This window comes from Bombina bombina, chromosome 3 (assembly GCF_027579735.1).
Source record: "Bombina bombina isolate aBomBom1 chromosome 3, aBomBom1.pri, whole genome shotgun sequence".
In the NCBI taxonomy this organism is placed as follows: Eukaryota; Metazoa; Chordata; class Amphibia; order Anura; family Bombinatoridae; genus Bombina; species Bombina bombina.
This window is the reverse complement of record NC_069501.1, coordinates 274,851,558-274,873,013: the sequence shown is the minus strand read 5'-3', so window position 1 is coordinate 274,873,013 and position 21,456 is coordinate 274,851,558. Positions and strand designations below refer to the sequence as shown.

General features: G+C 36.7%; 1 protein-coding gene across 1 annotated transcript in view; it reads left to right on the top strand.

The window, feature by feature from the left end:
* Window positions 1-21,456, top strand: part of LOC128653168 (eosinophil peroxidase) — a 37,945-nt gene that overhangs the window by 8,739 nt on the left and 7,750 nt on the right. Inside the window, exons 6-10 of the mRNA XM_053706296.1 lie at window positions 2,213-2,419; window positions 14,036-14,360; window positions 15,442-15,602; window positions 15,687-15,939; window positions 16,563-16,733. Of these exons, the coding sequence (XP_053562271.1) occupies window positions 2,213-2,419; window positions 14,036-14,360; window positions 15,442-15,602; window positions 15,687-15,939; window positions 16,563-16,733 (1,117 nt within the window). The remainder of the gene's footprint in view (window positions 1-2,212; window positions 2,420-14,035; window positions 14,361-15,441; window positions 15,603-15,686; window positions 15,940-16,562; window positions 16,734-21,456) is intronic.

The following is a 21,456-nucleotide window of genomic DNA, read 5'->3' as shown; positions in this document are numbered from 1 at the left end:
ATCTATCTACAGTATCTATCTATCTATCTATCTATCTATCTATCTATCTATCTATCTATCTATCTATCATCTATCTACCTACCTACCTATCTATCTATATATCTATCTACCTATTATCTATCTGTCTGTCTATCTATCTACCTACCTATCTACCCACCTATTATCTATCTATCTATCTATCTATCTATCTATCTATCTATCTATCTATATGTCTGTCAGTCCATCATCTATCTATCTATCTATCTATCTATCTATCTATCTATCTATCTATCTATCTGTCTGTCAGTCCATCATCTATATCTATCTATCTATCTATCTATCTATCTATCTATCTATATATCTATCTATCAATCTATTTAAAATTATACAATTTCACAGCAAATAGCCGGCACTCACTCATGCAGCACACACACTCATTTTAGAATTGTAATAATAGGCTTGTAGGCAGTACAAAATGTCCTTGTTTCAGGCAATTACATGCCACTAGATATATGATCTATCAAATGCCAGGTATTCTTATGTTGGCAAAATGGAATGAATGATCTAGGTGTAACAATAACTGCATCATCCCCTGCATGCACTGTTTTGTATATGCAATAAAATAAATGTTTTTATATAGTTATATACAATAAACTAAGCAACTAGAATATAACCAAATATAAAATTGTAGAAATAGTAATAAGTGTAAGAGAACACAGTGATACAATTGGCTACATATCAAGCTATTACATTTCAGTCCATAATCAGGGTGTTTAATCAAGGTCTAGAGACATTATATGTACAGTATGTCTTTGGTGCTTGCAAGTGCAGAAGTTCTGTATAAAAATGGATTGCTGAATCTAAAAAAGAGTTTCCAGGTCCATAGAGGAAATTGAATAAAAAAACAAACAAACAATGACCAAAATAGTAAAATTATTTATTCATGTCACAATGTTTTTTTTTTCTAAAGGCTTTTTAAAGGGACAGTAAACACTTTGTAATCACAAGAGATTTCTGTTGTGTTGCTATAGAATATCAGCCTAGTCTTAGTACCAGATTACAAGTGGTACAACATCCCCCCCCCCCCCCGCTCAAGCGCTAACTGTGCTCAAAGCAAAAAATGAGTGCGACTGCATTAGCACACGTATTACAAGTTGAAAGTATAAAGGTAGCGCACTAGGAAAACACTCAGGTGCGATAACTTCGGATATCGCGATTGTGGTAACTCCTTCTCCCTATAGACTTCTATGGAGTGCACTGAAGAAATGCCTTTTAGTTATCGCTAACCTGACACTAGTTAGTTATTGCGCTAGACCAACTGCACTAAAGCGAAAGCCATTAGGAATACTTTTTATTTTTTATGTTCTTTTTATTTTTAAACAGATATTTCTAAATATTTCTGATTATTTCTTTTGTAAAATATATATCTATAACAATATATCTATATGAATATATATAATATATATATATTATACATATATGTATAAATATAATATGACTAGTAAGGGCTCAAAAGTGTATACATATGTACATATCTATATTTATATCTATCTATCTATCTATCTATCTATCTATCTATCATCTATCTATCTATCTATCTATATATCTATCTATCTATCTATCTATCTATCTATCTATCTATCTATATATACATATATGTTTCTATATGTGGACTGTATACATATTTATTTATGTGTTTATATGTGTATATATGTATGTGTGTATTTGTGGACATACATATTTCCGGGTTTAAGTCTGCAGACAACATAGCTAATCACAGTCATAAAGGTAGTAAAAACTAAATTGTTTTTTTGCAATTGTTATTATTTAAAGCGAAGTAGTGACAGTCTTGTAGCAGGGTTATAGCCTTGAGAAGTCAGCATATGCATTTCAAGGTCTGAGGGTTAGACATTGCTCAATTTTCAGAGTTAAATTACATGAAAAGGGAGCAAAATAAATAATATAAAAATATATTGCAAAGTTGTTTAATTTTGCAAAACTAAACAGTTTATATAAACATTTCAAGGTATTTGTCCCTTTCATAGAATTACCTATAAGTCTTAGTAAATACAAAGAGCAAAATACTTTATAAAGTTCTGAGCAGGAAAAAAAAAAAGTTTTTTGCCAGTAAGCTAACAGAGCAACAATGTTAATTAGTAATAATAATGAATAATGTTAAACTAATCTTTCCTTATAGCAAATCTGTAATATATGCTCTCCCTTAATTTCACAGTCACGTGCAGTATCCAATTCGCTTGTCCGTTTCCCTAATGAGAATTTGACTATAGATAGCGAAAGGTCCCTTATGTTCATGCAGTTTGGTCAGTGGACAGACCACGACCTTGATCTCTCTCCTGAGACCCCAGCACGGTCAACATTTCTTGAAGGCCTGGACTGTGACCACACATGTGTCCGAGAGCAGCCCTGCTTCCCTCTGGGGGTAAGTAACAACAATTTACTTAAAGTGGCATGATAACAAAACACTTTCAACTAGATTACAAGTTTTGCGCTATAGAGGGTGTGAAATGAACGCAACAAAAGTTGCGTTATTTCACCCTTCATATTGCTGCCATTACGAGTTTTTGAAAAGCCGCCTTGTGCATGTGATATGGTGATGATGAGCTCCATACCGCACAAAATCCAAGCGCTGCTTTGACGTGCTCGTGCACGCTTCCCCCATAGACATCAATGGGGAGAAGGTATTAGAAAAAAACCTAACACCTGAAGCGCGGAATGAAAAGATCCGTAACGCAACCCCATTGATGTCTAAGGGGGAAAAAAAGTTATGTTTAACCCTAACACCCTGACATAAACCCCAAGTCTAAACACCCCTAATCTGCCACCCCCAGTATCGGCGCCACTGAAATAAATTTATTAACCCCTAATCTGCCGCTCCCGATATCGCCGCCACTATAATAAAGTTATTAACCCCTAAACCTCTAGCCTCCCACATCACTGTCACTAAATAAACCTATTAACCCCTTTAACTGCCAGCCCCCCACATCGTAAAAAACTAAATTAAACTATTAACCCCTAAACCTAACAACCCCCTAACTTTATATTAAAATTACAAGATCCCTATCTTAAAATAAATAAAAACTTACCCGGAAAATTAAAAAAAACCTAAGTTTAAACTATAAATTAAACTAACATTACTATTATACTAAAATTAAAATAACTATCAATTAGATAAATTAAATTACACATTAAAAAAAACAAACACTACTAAAAAATTAAATCTACAATTACAAAAAATAAAAAAATACTAAATTACAAAAAATAAAAAAACACTAAATTACAAAAAATAACAAACGAAATTATCCAAAATAAAAACAATTACACCTAATCTAATAGCCCTATAAAAATAAAAAAGCCCCCCCAAAATAAAAAAAATACCCTAGCCTACAATAAACTACCAATAGCCCTTAAAAGGACCTTTTGTAGGGCATTGCCCTAAAGAAATCAGCTATTTTCCCTGAAAAAAATACAAAGACCCCCCAACAGTAAAACCCACCACCCAACCAACGCCTCAAAATAAAAAACCTAACTCTAACAAAAACCTAAGCTACCCATTGCCCTGAAAAGGGTATTTGTTTGGGCATTGCCCTTAAAAGGTCCTTCAGCTCTTTTTCTTGCCCTGAAAAGGGCATTTAGCTCTTTTAAGAAAAGCTTAAACCCTAATCTAAAAAAAAAACCTACCCCAAAAAAGTTTAACAAAACCTAACATTAACCCCTGACCATCCACTTACAGTTTCTGAAGTCCGGACATCCAGGCGGCGAGAAGTCTTCATCCAGACGGCAAGGTCTTCATCCATCCAGGCGGCGTCCTCTATCTTCATCCAGGCGGCATCTTCTATCTTCGTCTTGGCGGCGCGGAGCTGGTCCATCCTGAAGACATCCAGCACGGAGCATCCTCTTCATGCGGTCGCCGCGGTATACTGAATCTTCAATGCAAGGGAGTCTTTTCAAAATGGCGTCCCTTGCATTCCTATTGGCTGATTTGATTTTTGAAATTCAAATCAGCCAATAGGATGAGAGCTACTGAAATTCTATTGGCTGATTTGAATAGCCAATAGAATTTCAGTAGCTCTCATCCTATTGGCTGATTTGAACAGCCAATAGGATTTTAGTAGCTCTCATCCTATTGGCTGATTTGAATTTCAAAAATCAAATCAGCCAAAAAGAATGCAAGGGACGCCATTTTGAAAAGGCTCCCTTGCATTGAAGATTCAGTATACCATGGCGACCGTATGAAGAGGATGCTCCGCGCCAGATTTCTTCAGGATGGACCCACTCTGTGCCACCGGGATGAAGATAGAAGATGCCTCCTGGATGAAGATAGAGGAAGCTGCCTGGATGGATGAAGACCTCGCCGCCTGGATGAAGACTTCACTGCCTGGATGTCCAGACTTCAGAAACTGTAAGTGGATCGTCGGGGGTTAGTGTTAGGTTTTTTTTTAGTGGGTTTTTAAAGGCAAGAAAAAGAGCTTAATGCCCTTTTAAGGGCAATGCCCATACAAATGCCATTTTCAGGGCAATGGGTAGCTTAGGTTTTTGTTAGAGTTAGTTTTTTTATTTTGGGGGGTTGGTTGGTTGGGTGGTGGGTTTTACTGTCGGGGGGGTCTTTTTTTCAGGGAAAAGAGCTGATTTCTTTAGGGCAATGCCCTACAGAAGGCCCTTTTAAGGGTTATTGGTAGTTTATTGTAGGCTAGGGTATTTTTTTATTTGGGGGGGGGGTATTTTTATAGGGCTATTAGATTAGGTGTAATTGTTTTAATTTTGGATAATTTCGTTTGTTATTTTTCGTAATTTAGTGTTTTTTATTTTTTGTAATTCAGTTTTTTTTTATTTTTTTTAATTGTAGAATTAATTTTTTTAGTTTTGTTAGTTTTTTTAACGTGTAATTTAATTTATTTAATTGATAGTTATTTTAATTTTAGTATAATAGTAATGTTAGTTTAAACTTAGGTTTTTTTAATTTCGCAGGTAAGTTTTTATTTTAATATAAAGTTAGGGGAATGTTAGGTTTAGGGGTTAATAGTTTAATTTAGTTTTTTGTGATGTGGGGGGTTGGCGGTTTAGGGGTTAATAGGTTTATTTAGTGGCAATGATGTGGGAGCCCAGAGGTTTAGGGGTTAATAACTTTATTTAGTGGCTTCAATGTCGGGGAGTGGGGGAATAGGGGTTAATATCTTTATTATAGTGTGGGCGATGTTGGGGTGTGGGGGAATAGGGGTTAATACATTTTATTAGTGGCGGCGATGTTGGAAGCGGCAGATTAGGGGTTAATAACTTTATTATAGTGTTTGCGATGCGGGAGGGCCTCAGTTTAGGGGTTAATAGGTAGTTTATGGGTGTTCATGTACTTTGTAACATTTTAGTTATGAGTTTTGTGAAACATTTTTGTTGCACACAACTCATAACTACTGGTCTCAGATTGCAGAACGGATCGTGTCGGTATAGGCTGTAATGCAAGCATTTTAGCCTTACCGCAAAACTTGTAATGGCAGCACTATGAAAATCCTATGCAAAGACGTCATTTTTTTGAGTGCGGGACTTACGTTGCGTTACAGGCTAAAATGCTTGCGGTACAGCTATACCGACAAGACTTGTAATGGCTGCATTACGGTTTTTACGCTGAAACTGCCATTTTTTCAGTGTTAAAACCGGAAAGCAAAACTCGTAATCTAGGTGTATCTCTGTTCTGTCTAAAAAGAATGTAATACAGTGCTTTGTTTTTGTTTTGAAAAATGGTTGTTCCTGTACTGAGTAAAAACATTTTTTTCTGTGAGAGTTGTGTGCTATCAGCAAGTGAGCAGTAGAGTCCCAGGACTTAGTTGCACATGATCATGTACTACCTATTTGTTTTATTTTACATTTAAACAATATATACTTAGCCTTTTTCAGCCCAAAAAATATTTTAATGTTTTTAAGTGTTAATCTTTCATACACATGTAGGCCCCTATTTAAGAAAGGTCTTGCGGACCTGATCCGACACTGCGGGTCAGGTCCGCAAGACCTCTTTGAATGCGGAGAGCAATACGCTCTCCGTATTCAGCATTGCACCAGCAGCTCACAAGAGCTGCTGGTGCAACGCCGCCCCCTGCAGACTTGCGGCCAATCGGCCGCCAGCAGGGGGTGTCAATCAACCCGATCGTACTCGATCGGGTTGATTTCTGGCGATTCCTGTCCGCCTGCTCAGAGCAGGCGGACAGGGTTATGGAGCAGCGGTCTTTAGACCACTGTTTCATAACTGCTGTTTCTGGCGAGTCTGAAGACTTGCCAGAAACACAGGCCCACAAGCTCCCTACAGAGCTTGGTAAATGGGCTCCGTAGTATGTAACATTATCTCTAAAGTACATGAAATTTAATTCATAGTTTAGATAAGCGTACAATTTTAAACAACTTTCCAATTTACTCCTATTATTTAATTTGCCTCATTTTCTTGGTACCCTTTGTTAAAAAGCATTTCTAGGTAGGCTCAGGAGCAGCAATGCACTACTGGGAGCTAGCTGCTGATTCGTAGTTGCACATATATGCCTCTTGTCATTGGATCACCCAGTTTGTTCAGCTAGCTCCTTGTAGTGCACTGCAGCTCCTTCAACAAAGGATATCAATAGAATAAAACAATTTAATTGGAATCAAAGAAGTAAATTGGAAAATTGTTTAAAATGTTATGCTCATTCTGAATCATTAAAAAAATGGATTTCATGTCTCTTTAAAGGGAATAAAATGGTAATTATATAAAAATCCAGACATTTTCATTAATATTTTTTTTTTTAAATAAAATTATTAAAAATTACCATTTTTCCCACCAGTACGTTGCAGTCTTCTCTACTTGCATCTTTGGTTTGCTTTTTGTGTTCTAAAATGCAAATTCTAGTCTATATTTATTTAGAACAAAATCTATTAACTTTCTGATTGCAGTATTATACTATTGTTCTGATGATACTATATAAATTAAAGTATTACAAATAATATAAAACTACCTTTAGGTTGAATGTATAATCTGTATTATGACATATAAATATTACTTAAATTATATAAGATGTTGTTTACCCAAATTCCCCCTCTACAAACTGTCCCTTTTTACAGAAGTAAATACAGGGAGTGCAGAATTATTAGGCAAGTTGTATTTTTGAGGAATAATTTTATTATTGAACAACAACCATGTTCTCAATGAACCCAAAAAACTCATTAATATCAAAGCTGAATATTTTTGGAAGTAGTTTTTAGTTTGTTTTTAGTTTTAGCTATTTTAGGGGGATATCTGTGTGTGCAGGTGACTATTACTGTGCATAATTATTAGGCAACTTAACAAAAAACAAATATATACCCATTTCAATTATTTATTTTTACCAGTGAAACCAATATAACATCTCAACATTCACAAATATACATTTCTGACATTCAAAAACAAAACAAAAACAAATCAGTGACCAATATAGCCACCTTTCTTTGCAAGGACACTCAAAAGCCTGCCATCCATGGATTCTGTCAGTGTTTTGATCTGTTCACCATCAACATTGCGTGCAGCAGCAACCACAGCCTCCCAGACACTGTTCAGAGAGGTGTACTGTTTACCCTCCTTGTAAATCTCACATTTGATGATGGACCACAGGTTCTCAATGGGGTTCAGATCAGGTGAACAAGGAGGCCATGTCATTAGATTTTCTTCTTTTATACCCTTTCTTGCCAGCCACGCTGTGGAGTACTTGGACGCGTGTGATGGAGCATTGTCCTGCATGAAAATCATGTTTTTCTTGAAGGATGCAGACTTCTTCCTGTACCACTGCTTGAAGAAGGTGTCTTCCAGAAACTGGCAGTAGGACTGGGAGTTGAGCTTGACTCCATCCTCAACCCGAAAAGGCCCCACAAGCTCATCTTTGATGATACCAGCCCAAACCAGTACTCCACCTCCACCTTGCTGGCGTCTGAGTCGGACTGGAGCTCTCTACCCTTTACCAATCCAGCCACGGGCCCATCCATCTGGCCCATCAAGACTCACTCTCATTTCATCAGTCCATAAAACCTTAGAAAAATCAGTCTTGAGATATTTCTTGGCCCAGTCTTGACGTTTCAGCTTGTGTGTCTTGTTCAGTGGTGGTCGTCTTTCAGCCTTTCTTACCTTGGCCATGTCTCTGAGTATTGCACACCTTGTGCTTTTGGGCACTCCAGTGATGTTGCAGCTCTGAAATATGGCCAAACTGGTGGCAAGTGGCATCTTGGCAGCTGCACGCTTGACTTTTCTCAGTTCATGGGCAGTTATTTTGCGCCTTGGTTTTTCCACACGCTTCTTGCGACCCTGTTGACTATTTTGAATGAAACGCTTGATTGTTCGATGATCACGCTTCAGAAGCTTTGCAATTTTAAGAGTGCTGCATCCCTCTGCAAGATATCTCACTATTTTTGACTTTTCTGAGCCTGTCAAGTCCTTCTTTTGACCCATTTTGCCAAAGGAAAAGAAGTTGCCTAATAATTATGCACACCTGATATAGGGTGTTGATGTCATTAGACCACACCCCTTCTCATTACAGAGATGCACATCACCTAATATGCTTAATTGGTAGTAGGCTTTCGAGCCTATACAGCTTGGAGTAAGACAACATGCATAAAGAGGATGATGTGGTCAAAATACTAATTTGCCTAATAATTCTACACTCCCTGTATATAAATTCCTAAATCAAACTATTCCAAAATCCAAACGTTTTCCGGTCCCGAACAAATAATAAATTAATTGACTGAGATGATGCAATTAAGAAGTATGAAAGGAAATATCAGGCAAAAAAGAAGAGATTTTCACAGGCTTCAGGAATATATACTAAAATAAAGTTCCCTTAGGAAAACATTGTAAAAATCCTATGCAGCAATATGTGCATGCCTGCATCATCATTACAATTAAGTTTATATAGTACTCATGTTTTCTTTTATTTACTTCAAAATATATTACATTAGTTTTTTGGGGAGAGAACTTTCGGGCGGTGGCCATGATAGGTCACAAGACTGTCTACTGCTCAAACTCTGAACACCAATCTGCACATAAACCACCTTTACCTACTCAATCGATCATTGTCTAATATGAAATCCTTTACAGTAGAGAAAGCTCCTTTGAACAACATCACTATTGTTGGATTTGATGCATTATTCAGCCTACCGGAATGTCACAAAGGCTGCAGACTACTACATAACCCCCCGGCAGGCCACATGTGTGACTCTGTCGTGATAGAGCAGTAATATCCCGTAGGATACTGCTAAACATTCCCTATATCACTAATCGGGGTAAGAAAGGAGTTATTTTATCTTTATTACAGCTACCTACATAAGAGAGATCGTGTAAGCCCATGATGGAGACTGCTAAATGCATATTAGCGGAACTGAGCTATTTGCTGGATCACTATCAAACTGCCTTTGAACAGTCGCTACAAATGGCGTTTCAAAATACCAGAGATTCCGCTCCCACAAAGCCTATTCAAATGCAAAATGTGCAAGGGAGCAATCTGAAACCTAGACATGCAATTCACAGCAACGATTATCTCCCATTGGAGCTGGACAATATGGAAAGCGAGATCTATGGATACATAGAGGAATCTGAAGCTGTACTAAAGTCTTACAACTGCTGTACAACAAGTTGGTCAACTCCTATTTCCAATCAAGTGGTTGTGAAATCTACAGCATCTGAAAATGAAGCTTGCCGTCAACCCCGAGCCAAAGGTGACAAGCAACTACTAACTTTAAACTTATTGAGTTTTGGAGCCGTTCTATCCAAACAGCGCATCACGGCCGAGCTTCCATACACTTTACTACCAGCTGCTACCCCTCTATGCATAGAGCCAGAGACAGCGACATCTGCAGGAGAAGGTATATGGAGCGATGCCCTTTTGCTTTCCCAACAGCCCTACTGTCAGTTAAAAACCTTTACATCTTGTGCTGAGACATTTTAGCACCATTTGTGACTTACAGACTTTGCTGGAAGATTACCTTATGCGATTGCAGTGGAGTGGGTTAAATATTCTAATAAGGTTACTAAGCCCACTTGATAATTCATACTGCACTCACTACTATCTTAAGCAGTAGTTAATATTAGTTCAAAGTGAGCTTGTATCTGTAGACCAAATCTATAGCCTTGTAGTTATAATTTTTCATGTTATGAATTGCTCCTGTTGGATTCGTTCTGTGACCAGAGACTGTCTGGGGTGGGCTAAGACTGTGAAAAATACAGGTCTACCATTATTTGACGGCATAGTCCACCAAGACAAATGTTTGGTTAATTGCCTCTATTTCACTGCTTGTTTTGTCCCTAGTTACTCCAGTTAAAAGGTTCACATTTAAGATCACACTAGGCACTTAATATGACTAAAATTGAGATTTACAAGGAGGGGATCCAACCCTAAGTTTAACTAATACTTTTACACATTCATAAGTATATACAGTAATGTTAACCATATGCTAAGCAAGAGCTATCTGTCAAATGGACTCTTATCCCTAAGTATTCTATGCCAGTTACCTAAATGATTTGACCATTGGAGGTCTATGAGCAGATGTGCTGGGTTGTTGTTACTAGGGATGGGCGAATGTTTCGCAACATTCGAAAAATGAAACAAATTTTAACACATTCGTTCGTTCGAAATGAATTTCAAATGTTTACATAACATTCTAACATTCGATATTTTAATGTTTGGTTTCAAATATTACGATTACATTCGAAAATATTCGTTTAGAAAAATTTTAATTTATATATTTGTAATAATATTTCTAATGCTTTCTTTAAATGTAATATTTGAATTATGCACTATTCAAATTCAAAAAATTTGAATTTATATATTTGTAATAGTATTTCTATAATGCTTTATTTAAATGTAATATTTGAATTATGCAATATTCGAATTCGAAAAAATAGAATTTATATATTTGTAATAGTTTTTCTAAAATGCTTTATTTAAATGTAATATTCGAATTATGCAATATTCAAATTCGAAAAATTTGAATTTATATGTTTGTAATAGTATTTATAATGCTTTCTTTAAATGTAATATTCGAATTATGCAATATTCGATCGAAATAGAAACATTCAAATTGATATATTTGTATCTATTATGTATCAATTTACTAGATTCCCTACCACATGAACTATTGAACTTCTGAATAGTATTTGTTAAATATAATCTAATTATAAACATTTGAATTCGAACGTGACATTCGAAAACTGTAAATAGCATCGATTATAGAATTTTTAGGAATATTAGTTCGTATCAACATTCGGATTTGTAATTCGAATTTCGGTAATAACATTCGTTCTAACATTCGAATTCGGAAATTTACACATTCGCCCATCCCTAGTTGTTACATATCTCACTGTAAATTAATTTTATGTAGAGGCTAACTGGGTGATTTAACATCAAAGGTACTGTATGTCTACAATCAGGTCTTTACCTGACACCCATAGGTAAGCATATTTTTTTTCTATTTCTCTGTCCTGCTGTCTGCGGCCGATACAGCGGGTCAGACACGCTTTCTCTCCAGATACATATTGCCTCTAGCCCCCACCCTGTGGGCTTGGACAGTAGATACATAATATATTTTCTATTAAATCGAGATTTTAATATTTTATATATATATATATATATATATATATATATATATATATATATATATATATATATATATATATATATATTAGCCTTAACCCCCCTCTCCATACAGTTTACTTAGCAACCATAGGGACAGATACCCCATTCGCATGTTTTCAACTACCAGATGTTATCACTGTCACTTGGGGTCCAAGAATGGCTCCCTCACATCTATGTTTACCTACTACATATTATGTTTACTGCAACATTATGTGGTCCACGAGTGGCCGCTTAAACCATACAGTAGGTATATAGTGTGAGCGGCAAATATTGTTTGTATTGAAAGTGTAACTTGTCATCTAACTATACAGTACATTTATCTGATCTGTAGCGTACTCTGTAATTATTTTCTCTTTATATTGTGTATTGACAACTGCTATTTGTTTGCCTTGAAATGAACCTCAATAAAAATAAAGAAATAAATAAATAAATAAAAAAAAAAGAATAATCACGTTATTTAAAAAAGAAATAAAAAAAAAGTTTTTTTGAAAAATACATATTCTTATCTTGGTTATACAAACATTTGTTGTCAAGCTTACATAGGTGTGTCCCTCGCCACCAATAGAGTGGTGGGATTTGTCTTTATAAGTCAGTTGGCATTTGTATGAGGTATACTTCTGTATTACTTTCAATTTAAATTTGAACAGGTGTTACATTTTCTTAGATAAATAAACTTGTTCATAAGCATGACAATGTTTTTGACTAGGGTCCTTTTAAAGAGACAGTGTACTGTAAAAGTATCTCCCCTTTAATATGTTCCCAATGATTCATTTTACTTTCTAGAGTGTATTAAATAATTTTCAAACAGCTCCTTTATCTTTATTTTGACATTTTAAATAGCATATTTTGAGCTTGTTTCCATTCAGTTCATACAAATGGAGTCGTAAGCTACCAAAGTGGCTGACAGCCAAAAGTAGTTAATGGCTCCATTTTAGGTCCATGATTCCATTGAAATATTTTGCGCAGTGCGTGCAGTCACTCTTTTTGTGTAGGTGTCCGAAGTTGGATTTCTCAAAAATCCAAACAAATTTGTTGTTATAGTAACCCGACCTTACACTATAAAATGTACGTTTAACGTCTGCACTCGTTATCTGTGATCACTTCTAGAAAGAAACAAAAATAAAGATACATTTAATACATTACAACATAAAATAAAAAATGTTTTATTTAATGAAACTACTTTTTTTTAATTATATTTAACAATTTATTGATACATGTAATATTTTGTGCTTCCCTAGGCATAGGTCTAGTTGGAATTTTGGATATATGTGCTTGAATATATTTTTATATGTAAATACATATTGATATTTACATAAGAATATAACTGCAACTATTCCTATACATGAGCCATCACTAAATATTACATATAACAATCTATTTCAAAAGTGAAACACTTGTATTATTTGCAAACATTAATATTTCAATGGGAACTAGGCCTCAAAAAAGCAAATGTTTCCTCTTTTACACCTACTTTTTGGTAATTTTGTATAACATGCCATCGGAAGCTGTCAATAAGCGTATGTAATTTTGTATAACATGCAATCGGAAGCTGTCAATAAGCGTAATTGCTTCCGACAGCATATTTTTCATTTTGCAACCTTGCAAAAACCCAATTGCGGATCAATGGAAGTGAGTCCTTTGCCTGTTAAAACCGACCCCTATACAAAAAATATGAATACTTTTATATGAATCAGCACCAGCCCAGTGGGGTGAGTGCATGGAAATGACAAATATTAAAATGTTAACCTTTAATTACTCTTTAATATCAGCCTTTGTGTATAGACAAAGAGATAAGATAAGGAGGCATGTGTGTAAAGAGAAATATGCAAGATAAGAATGTCTGTTCTTTCTGCAAGCTCAATCCAACTAAATGAGATGTGTTTTCGATGAGCAAATAGCTCTATTTAATTTAAAAAAATAAACATAAAGGAGCAATTTCTGATCTAGTTTATACTCTGCAGCTGATATAACAAGTCTTTGGTAATACATTAATGGGAAACCAGTTTTACAATACAATGTCCCTTTAAGTTTGTGGGTAATTTTGAGAGCTCTGTCATATTTCATAGCTTAATCATTTTAATATTACCTTTCCTATCTCTCACACCATCCTTTCTATCTATTTACCTTCTGGTCTTTTTTTGTCTTAATCTTAGATCACTCTCCCATGAGTGATGTTTTCCTCCCATTAAACATCTGAAGCTGCTGGTAAAGCTATAAGCATCGCTAGAATCTGTTGTGTTGTATAGCAGCAGTCACATGTATAAGATGTAACATTGTTGTAATAATGTTGTTTGCTTTTTACAGGAAATATTATACTGGAGATGGATTTACACTAAAATATGTGTAGTCAGTGCTACACGCACATTAATATATGTAATGTATTTATATACACACAGATCAGATTTCTTATGCATTATCTATCTTTGCAGATTCCACCAAATGATCCCAGGATTCGTAATCAGAGTGACTGTATTCCACTTTTCCGTTCAGCTCCTGTGTGCGTTCCTGGATCTCCTGTACGTGAGCAAATTAACATTCTCACCTCGTTCCTTGATGGAAGCCAAGTGTATGGTAGTGATTGGGCACTTGGTACTAAGCTCCGTAACAACTCAAACCAATTGGGTCTGATGGCTATTAACCAGAATTTTACTGACAACGGACTCCCTTACTTGCCTTTTCAAACCGATGGGGTGGATGGAGTGGATTTCTGTGTCCTGACAAACAAATCATCTGGAATACCTTGCTTCTTAGGAGGTGGGTGCTGGATAGCAGGAAAGACTAAAAAGAAAATGCACAACTTGTATATTAGAGGAACATGCATTAAATATTACACAGTAGGTTTGTTTTGAAAGTTAGTGAGCTGATGTCCTCAGTCCATCATTTTTTTTCTTAATATAAATGTCACTGCAAACATTGTTCTACCCATCATTCACTACAATGAAAAAACTTTTTTTTTTATGAAATGTAACTGATTTGTCAGCATGAGGAATGGAGGAGCTGTTGACAATCTGTTTTGGAAGTAAATAAGTTTTATAAAATATAGACAATTAAAAATAAAATTATTATTTGTGTGTTTTTGCTTCCCTTTTGGAAAATCCCTTAAAAAGGAATTAGTAACTAACATAAACTGACATGGAATTAAAAATTAAAGTTTTTGAGGCCCCATTTAAGAAGCTGTGAATGCAGCTTTGGAGCTGCTTCTTAACCTACTACGCTAACACTAAAGTGGCGTTTCTCAATCCCCCCGGACTTCTCCAACTGGGGTGATTGACAGCCTCTGCTCTCATGCAATTGGCAGCGCATGAGCAAGCGGCAGCATTGCACAAGCAATGGCTTGTTCAATGATAAATGAGGGCAGCATATTGCTGCCAGCTAGCAGTGATGCTGGGAAGACACGGGTGGAGATATCAGTCTGGGGGTTAATAAATGGAGGCCTCAGAGTGTGTAGTTCTTAAATGGTTTCTAATTCCCTTTTATTATCACATTATTTTCTCATGGTATACTTTATTAAAACTTTGTTATTGTCCATTACAACATACTCAGGTAGGCATATGAGTGTGAACATGTCTTGAGCAATTTAATTTTGACTTCCATACTCCTTTAAGGTAAATGCAATGTTATCTTTCAGTTGCGGAATAATTAATAGACATGACATCTAATCCAATTTGCTTTTATAACTTTTGAATACTTTTCTATATGTTTAAATTTTCATATTAAAAAAACATGTTTTCATATTATAACCTGAATATTCACTAGAGGCCAAAATTGCTGGCTTTTTTAGTTGTTAGAAGGTTTACTTTTTTTTTTTTTTTAATTATGCTTGCATTGGTTACAGGAGACCCTCGTGTCAGTGAACAACCTGGTCTCACAGCTTTTCACACCATTTTTGTGCGAGAACACAATCGTATTGCTACAGAACTGCGCAGATTAAACCCTCGCTGGTCAGGTGAAACTCTGTACCAAGAAGCTAGGAAAATCGTAGGGGGGATCTTACAGGTACTGTGTGATTTTCTCTTCACAAATTCTATTGGCTAACTTTGCTTCTTTCTTCATTTAATCTATTCTTATTTGCTTTGGCAGAAAATAACCTACAAAGATTGGCTGCCCCTTTTGCTGGGCTCAAAGCTGAATCAGGTCATTCCTCCATACAGAGGCTACAATGAGTCTGTAGATCCAAGAGTAGCCAATGTCTTTACTGTTGTCTTCCGCATGGGTCATACACTTATACGGCCATTCATCTTCCGGCTAGCAGACGGCTATAGACCTTTGCAACCAGAATCCATGGTGCCACTGCACATGACCTTCTTTAACAGTTGGAGGGTGGTCCGAGAAGGTACAGTCTCTTCATATGTGAATCTCTTTCAAATGGATTTAATATATTATCATTTTACTTCCAGGTGGTCACTTATTCTACGCTTTTTGTTTTATGTCATAGTAGTTATAGGGACAGTAAACAGATTGTAAAATAACTTTGCAATGTACTTTCATTATTTATTTTGCTTCTGTTTTCTGTATTTTAAGTCTGAACATTGTGGATTTTCCAATCCTAAAAACTGATAGAACACATGGTAGACTTCACAAGTCTAACCGTGCCACATATCTCTCCTTAATTTTCAGTTTTTTATCTTTTCTGCTAAAGACAAACAACAAAATAATTGCAGCAAATAAGGTGTTAATCTATTCTAATAAAGTTCAGACTCGATTAATATGTTAATCTCTTGAAATACTGCAGAAAACTATTGTAATTACAAGTTGTTTACTGTCTCTTTATAGGAAAAGTGCGTTATCATTCTAACCTTCCTCTAACATTGTAATGAAAAATCTTATGATGATTCTATAGTTATAAGTCTTGGCTGGATATATTTCATTTAACCACATCCCTTAATTTAAATTGCATAGTCATCTCAGTTTCTTTTACACAAGTTATATTATCTTGTGTCTCCTACTTTTTAACAGGAGGAATTGATCCACTTCTCCGCGGCCTTATGGCAACCCGAGCTAAACTGAATCGCCAAAACCAGATTGTGGTTGATGAGCTCAGGGAGCGTCTTTTCAAGCTTTTTAAACGCCTTGGCCTTGATCTGCCAGCCATCAACATGCAACGTGGTCGAGAACATGCCATACCAGGTATCAGATATCTCTAGATCTATAAGAAAATACAAAGATTTTACAGACGCCAGTTGATACAGCACATTTGTGTGTAGTGAAACTTGCAAGGGATTTACAATACACTGAATAGAGCTATCCCCCTGCACTGCTTCTCATGTGTAGCTATATAAATTATATGGCAAGAACACTCATTTGAAAGACGGGATCCTGATTGTTCAAATAAGCAATTAAATGTCCTATAGCTGTGATATATTTTTTTGGTATTAGTCATTAGCTGGCATCAACTTGCAGTAGTGGAACTGATATATTTAAAGGGACAGTATACACCAATTTTCATATAACTGCATGCATGTAATAGACACTACTATAAAAAAAGAATATGCACAGATGATAACCTAAAAATCAAGTATAAAACCTTAGAAGCTCCCAGTTTTGCACTGGTTAGGCTGGGACACCCAGTGAAAGGGGTTGTGAAAGCAGGAAGATCAGACCTCCCTCCCCTGCATATGAAAAGACCCATTACACAAACATGAGCAAGTAGGAGTCGATAGACTTGGGTCTACATCTGATACTTTGGGGCTTGCTTAGGAGTCTGAAAATCAGCACAATGTTATAAAAAAAATAAGCAAAACTATACATTATTAAAAAAAACACTCCCAGATTGGCTATATAGATGGATCATCTACAAAACATTTATGCAAATAAAAATTTAGTATACAGTGTCCCTTTAATAGTAAAGCAAGAGGAAAAGTAATTATAAACTTTAGGGTATTTTTGTCAGACAAAATATCCTTCTTGTAAATACAAATTTAGGGTACCTTGAAGGATCATTAAATACATTAGAATTATGTATTCCACAAATTTCATAATAAAATAAAAAGGTATTGCAAAACCACTTACTATTCTAGATGAGCAGTATAATTTTTTGTGATAAATTCACCATTTGATAATATAAGTAAATTGGAACATTTTTTTTGTTTAATTTTATGCTGAATAATGAAAGAACATTTTTGACTCAAGTGCCCCTTTAATACAATGAAAAAGTAAAGTAAAATATATAACACTTTATTGTAGACCAATATATGATCATTATTATGATTTATATTATTTTTTGGGCCCTGCTAAGACAATGTTCTTTGTGTATGCTAACAAACAGTCTTAGTTGTGCACCTTTCTTGTATATTGGTTGTTATTATATAGTAAAAAATGAATGCTATTGAAGCTCAAAGGGACAGTAAAGTAAAAACTTAAAGGGCCATAATACCCAAATTTTTAAACACTTGAAAGTGATGCAGCATAGCTGTAAAAAGCTGACTAGAAAATATCTCCTGAACATCTCTATGTAAAAAAGAAAGATATTTTACCTCAAAAAATCCTCAGTAGCCACCTCCCATTGTAAAGGATTTCTAAGCAGCATATTAGTGTGTCTGTCCCAGGACAACTGAAGGGATGAGCGTCGTGAACTCTCATATTATTTAACCAATCAGGTAAAGGAAGCTTACTATGAAATCTCATGAGAGTTAAGTCAAATCTCATGAGATCACAGTAAGAGTTCATGACCTCAGCACTGCTGATGCTGATTGGCTGCTGTTCATTTCTTAATTTTTTTTATTTTTTTACCTGCAGCTGGGAGCAGCTGAGTATAAATTTTTACACAGAACTAACTCTACTGAGCTGAGGAGATTGTGAGGTAAAATATCTTCCTTTTTTACATAGAGATGCTCAGGTGATATTTTCCTGTCAGCTTTTTACAGTTATACTGCATCAGTTTCAAGTGATTTAGCATATGAGTATTATGTCCCTTTAAACTTATAGGATAGAGCATGCGATTTTAAACCACATTGCTTCTATTTTCTATTGTACTTTGTTCTTTTTGTATCCTTTGTTGAAGAGCATGCTTAGGAAGGCTTAGTAGTAGCAATGCACTGCTGGGAGCTAGCTACTGATTGGTGGCTTCACATATATGCCTCTTGTCATTAGCTCACCTGATTCTAGATCCCAGTAGTGAACTGCTGCTCCTTCAACAAAGAACAACCACTTGTAGCTTATCAGCCTATGTAGCAGGGGCAAAGCTACCACTGGTGTAGCAGGTGCAGTGGCCCCAGGGCTTAAGTGCTGGGGGCCCATAGCAGCCAATCTTTATATAGGAATATGCAGAATATGCAAAATCTTAATGCAGAGGAGCATTTTATTAGTGTTGGTCGCAGGTCTATCTATCTATCTATCTTTCTTTCTATCTATCTATCTATCTATCTATCTATCTTTTTATCTATCTATCTATCCTCAAATGATAAAAAAGCAGCATGTATATTATTACTATTGCTTACTACTGAGATTAGTGTTGTCACCTCGGCCATGTTTTCCTGGACATTTATGAGTTACACATGCTGCAGGGTGTGCAGAAAGTAAAATGCATTGTGTTTCTGGACAGCTCTAATCATATTCCACCCTGCACACCCTGAAGCATGTGTAACTCATAAGTGTACAGGAAAATATAGCTGAGGTGGCAACCCTAACTGAGATACCTTTGGGAGGCCCCAGAACAAAGCTTTGCACCAGGGCCCTCTGTTGAGTTAGGGTTGCCACCTCGGCCATATTTTCCTGGACACTTATGAGTTACACATGCTGCAGGGTGTGCAGAGGGGAACATGAATTGCACTACTGGACATTACAAGAATAGTAACACTGGACAGCACCATTCATGTTCCTCCCTGCATACCCTGCAGCATGTGTAGCTCATAAGTGTCAAGGAAAACATGGCCGAGGTGGCAACCCTATGTTGAGTAGATCTGCTACTGCTGGGTAGACTCAAAATTACAGGCACCTGGGCAGGGCGGGACCGGCCTTGACCTTGTTCATAGACATAGCAAGAAAGTGAGAGGCAGGACAGGCATGGCCCTGCATCATGTATAAATAATAATGCTGGCAAATGGGCTGGTCCAGGCAACAGACCCTGGCACGCAACTGGGTTACATAAATTTAACCCCTTAATGACCGAGGACGTACGCCATACGTCCTCAGAAAAAAGGCAGTTAACGCCTGAGGACGTATGGCGTACGTCCTCGGTTTGGAAAGCAGCTGGAAGCGATCCTCATCGCTTCCAGCTGCTTTCCGGTTATTGCAGGATGCCTCAATATCGAGGCATCCTGCAATAACAATCTGTACCCCTCCGGTGCAGAGAGAGCCACTCTGTGGCCCTCTCTACACCGGACATCGATGGCCGCAATCGTTGGTGGGTGGGAGCTGCAGTGGGAGGCGGGTGGGCGGCCATCGATGGATTCAGAGTCACAGAGGGGGGCGGGATCGGGGGCGGGAGAGTCAGGGGCGCGCACAGACACGCGCGCGTGCACGGGGGATCGGCGGGCGGGCGCGTGCACGGGAGGGAGCGGGTGGGAACCGCTTACACTACAGAAATAATTATGTAATAAGTGGGAGGAAGAGGGGGAATAAATGCCCCCAAAAAGTAATCTAAGGGATCTGGGAGGGGGTGGGGGTAGGGGTTGGTCTTGGGGATAGCTACACTACAGAAAACTGTTAAAAAATTAAATAAAAAAGATAAAAAAATATTGTTAACTGGGTACTGGCAGACAGCTGCCAGTACCCAAGATGGCCCCCAATAAGGCAGGGGGGGTTAGAGAGCTGTTTTGGGGGGGGGATCAGGGAGGTTGGGGGCTAAGGGGGATCCTACAAAGTAGCATATGTAAATATGCTAAAGATGTATTTTTTTTTTTTTTTTTTAAAAACTTTTATTTTAGTACTGGCAGACTTTCTGCCAGTACTTAAGATGGCGGGGACAATTGTGGGGTGGGGGAGGGAAGGGAGCTGTTTGGGAGATATCAGGGGGTCTGATGTGTCAGGTGGGAGGCTGATCTCTACACTAAAGCTAAAATTAACCCCGCAAGCTCCCTACAAACTACCTAATTAACCCCTTAACTGCTAGCCATAATACATGTGTGATGCGCAGCAGCACTTAGCGGCCTTCTAATTACCAAAAAGCAACGCCAAAGTCATATATGTCTGCTATTTCTGAACAAAGGGGATCCAAGAGAAGCATTTACAACTATTTGTGCCATAATTGCACATGCTGTTTGTAAATAATTTCAGTGAGAAACCTAAAATTGTGAAAAATTTAGCGTTTTTTTTTAATTTGATTGTATTTGGCGGTGAAATGGTGGCATGAAATATACGAAAATGGGCCTAGATCAATACTTGGGGTTGTCTACTACACTACACTGAAGCTAAAATTAACCCTAGAAGCTCCCTACATGCTCCCTAATTAACCCCTTCACTGCTGGGCATAATACACGTGTGGTGCGCAGTCTCATTTAGCAGCCTTCTAATTAGTAAAAAGCAAAACCAAAGCCATATATGTCTGCTATTTATGAACAAAGGGGATCCCAAAGAAGCATTTACAACCATGTATGCTATAATTGCATAAGTTTTTTGTAAATAATTTCAGTGAGAAACCTAAAGTTTGTGAAAAAAATTGTGAAAAAGTGAACAATTTTTTTTATTTGATCGCATTTGGCGGTGAAATGGTGGCATGAAATATACCAAAATGGGCCTAGATCAATACTTTGGGATGTCTTCTAAAAAAAAATATATACATGTCAATGGATATTCAGGTATTCCTGAAAGATATCAGTGTCCCAACGTAACTAGCGCTAATTTTGAAAAAAAGTGGTTTGGAAATAGCAAAGTGCTACTTGTATTTATGGCCCTATAACTTGCAAAAAAAGCA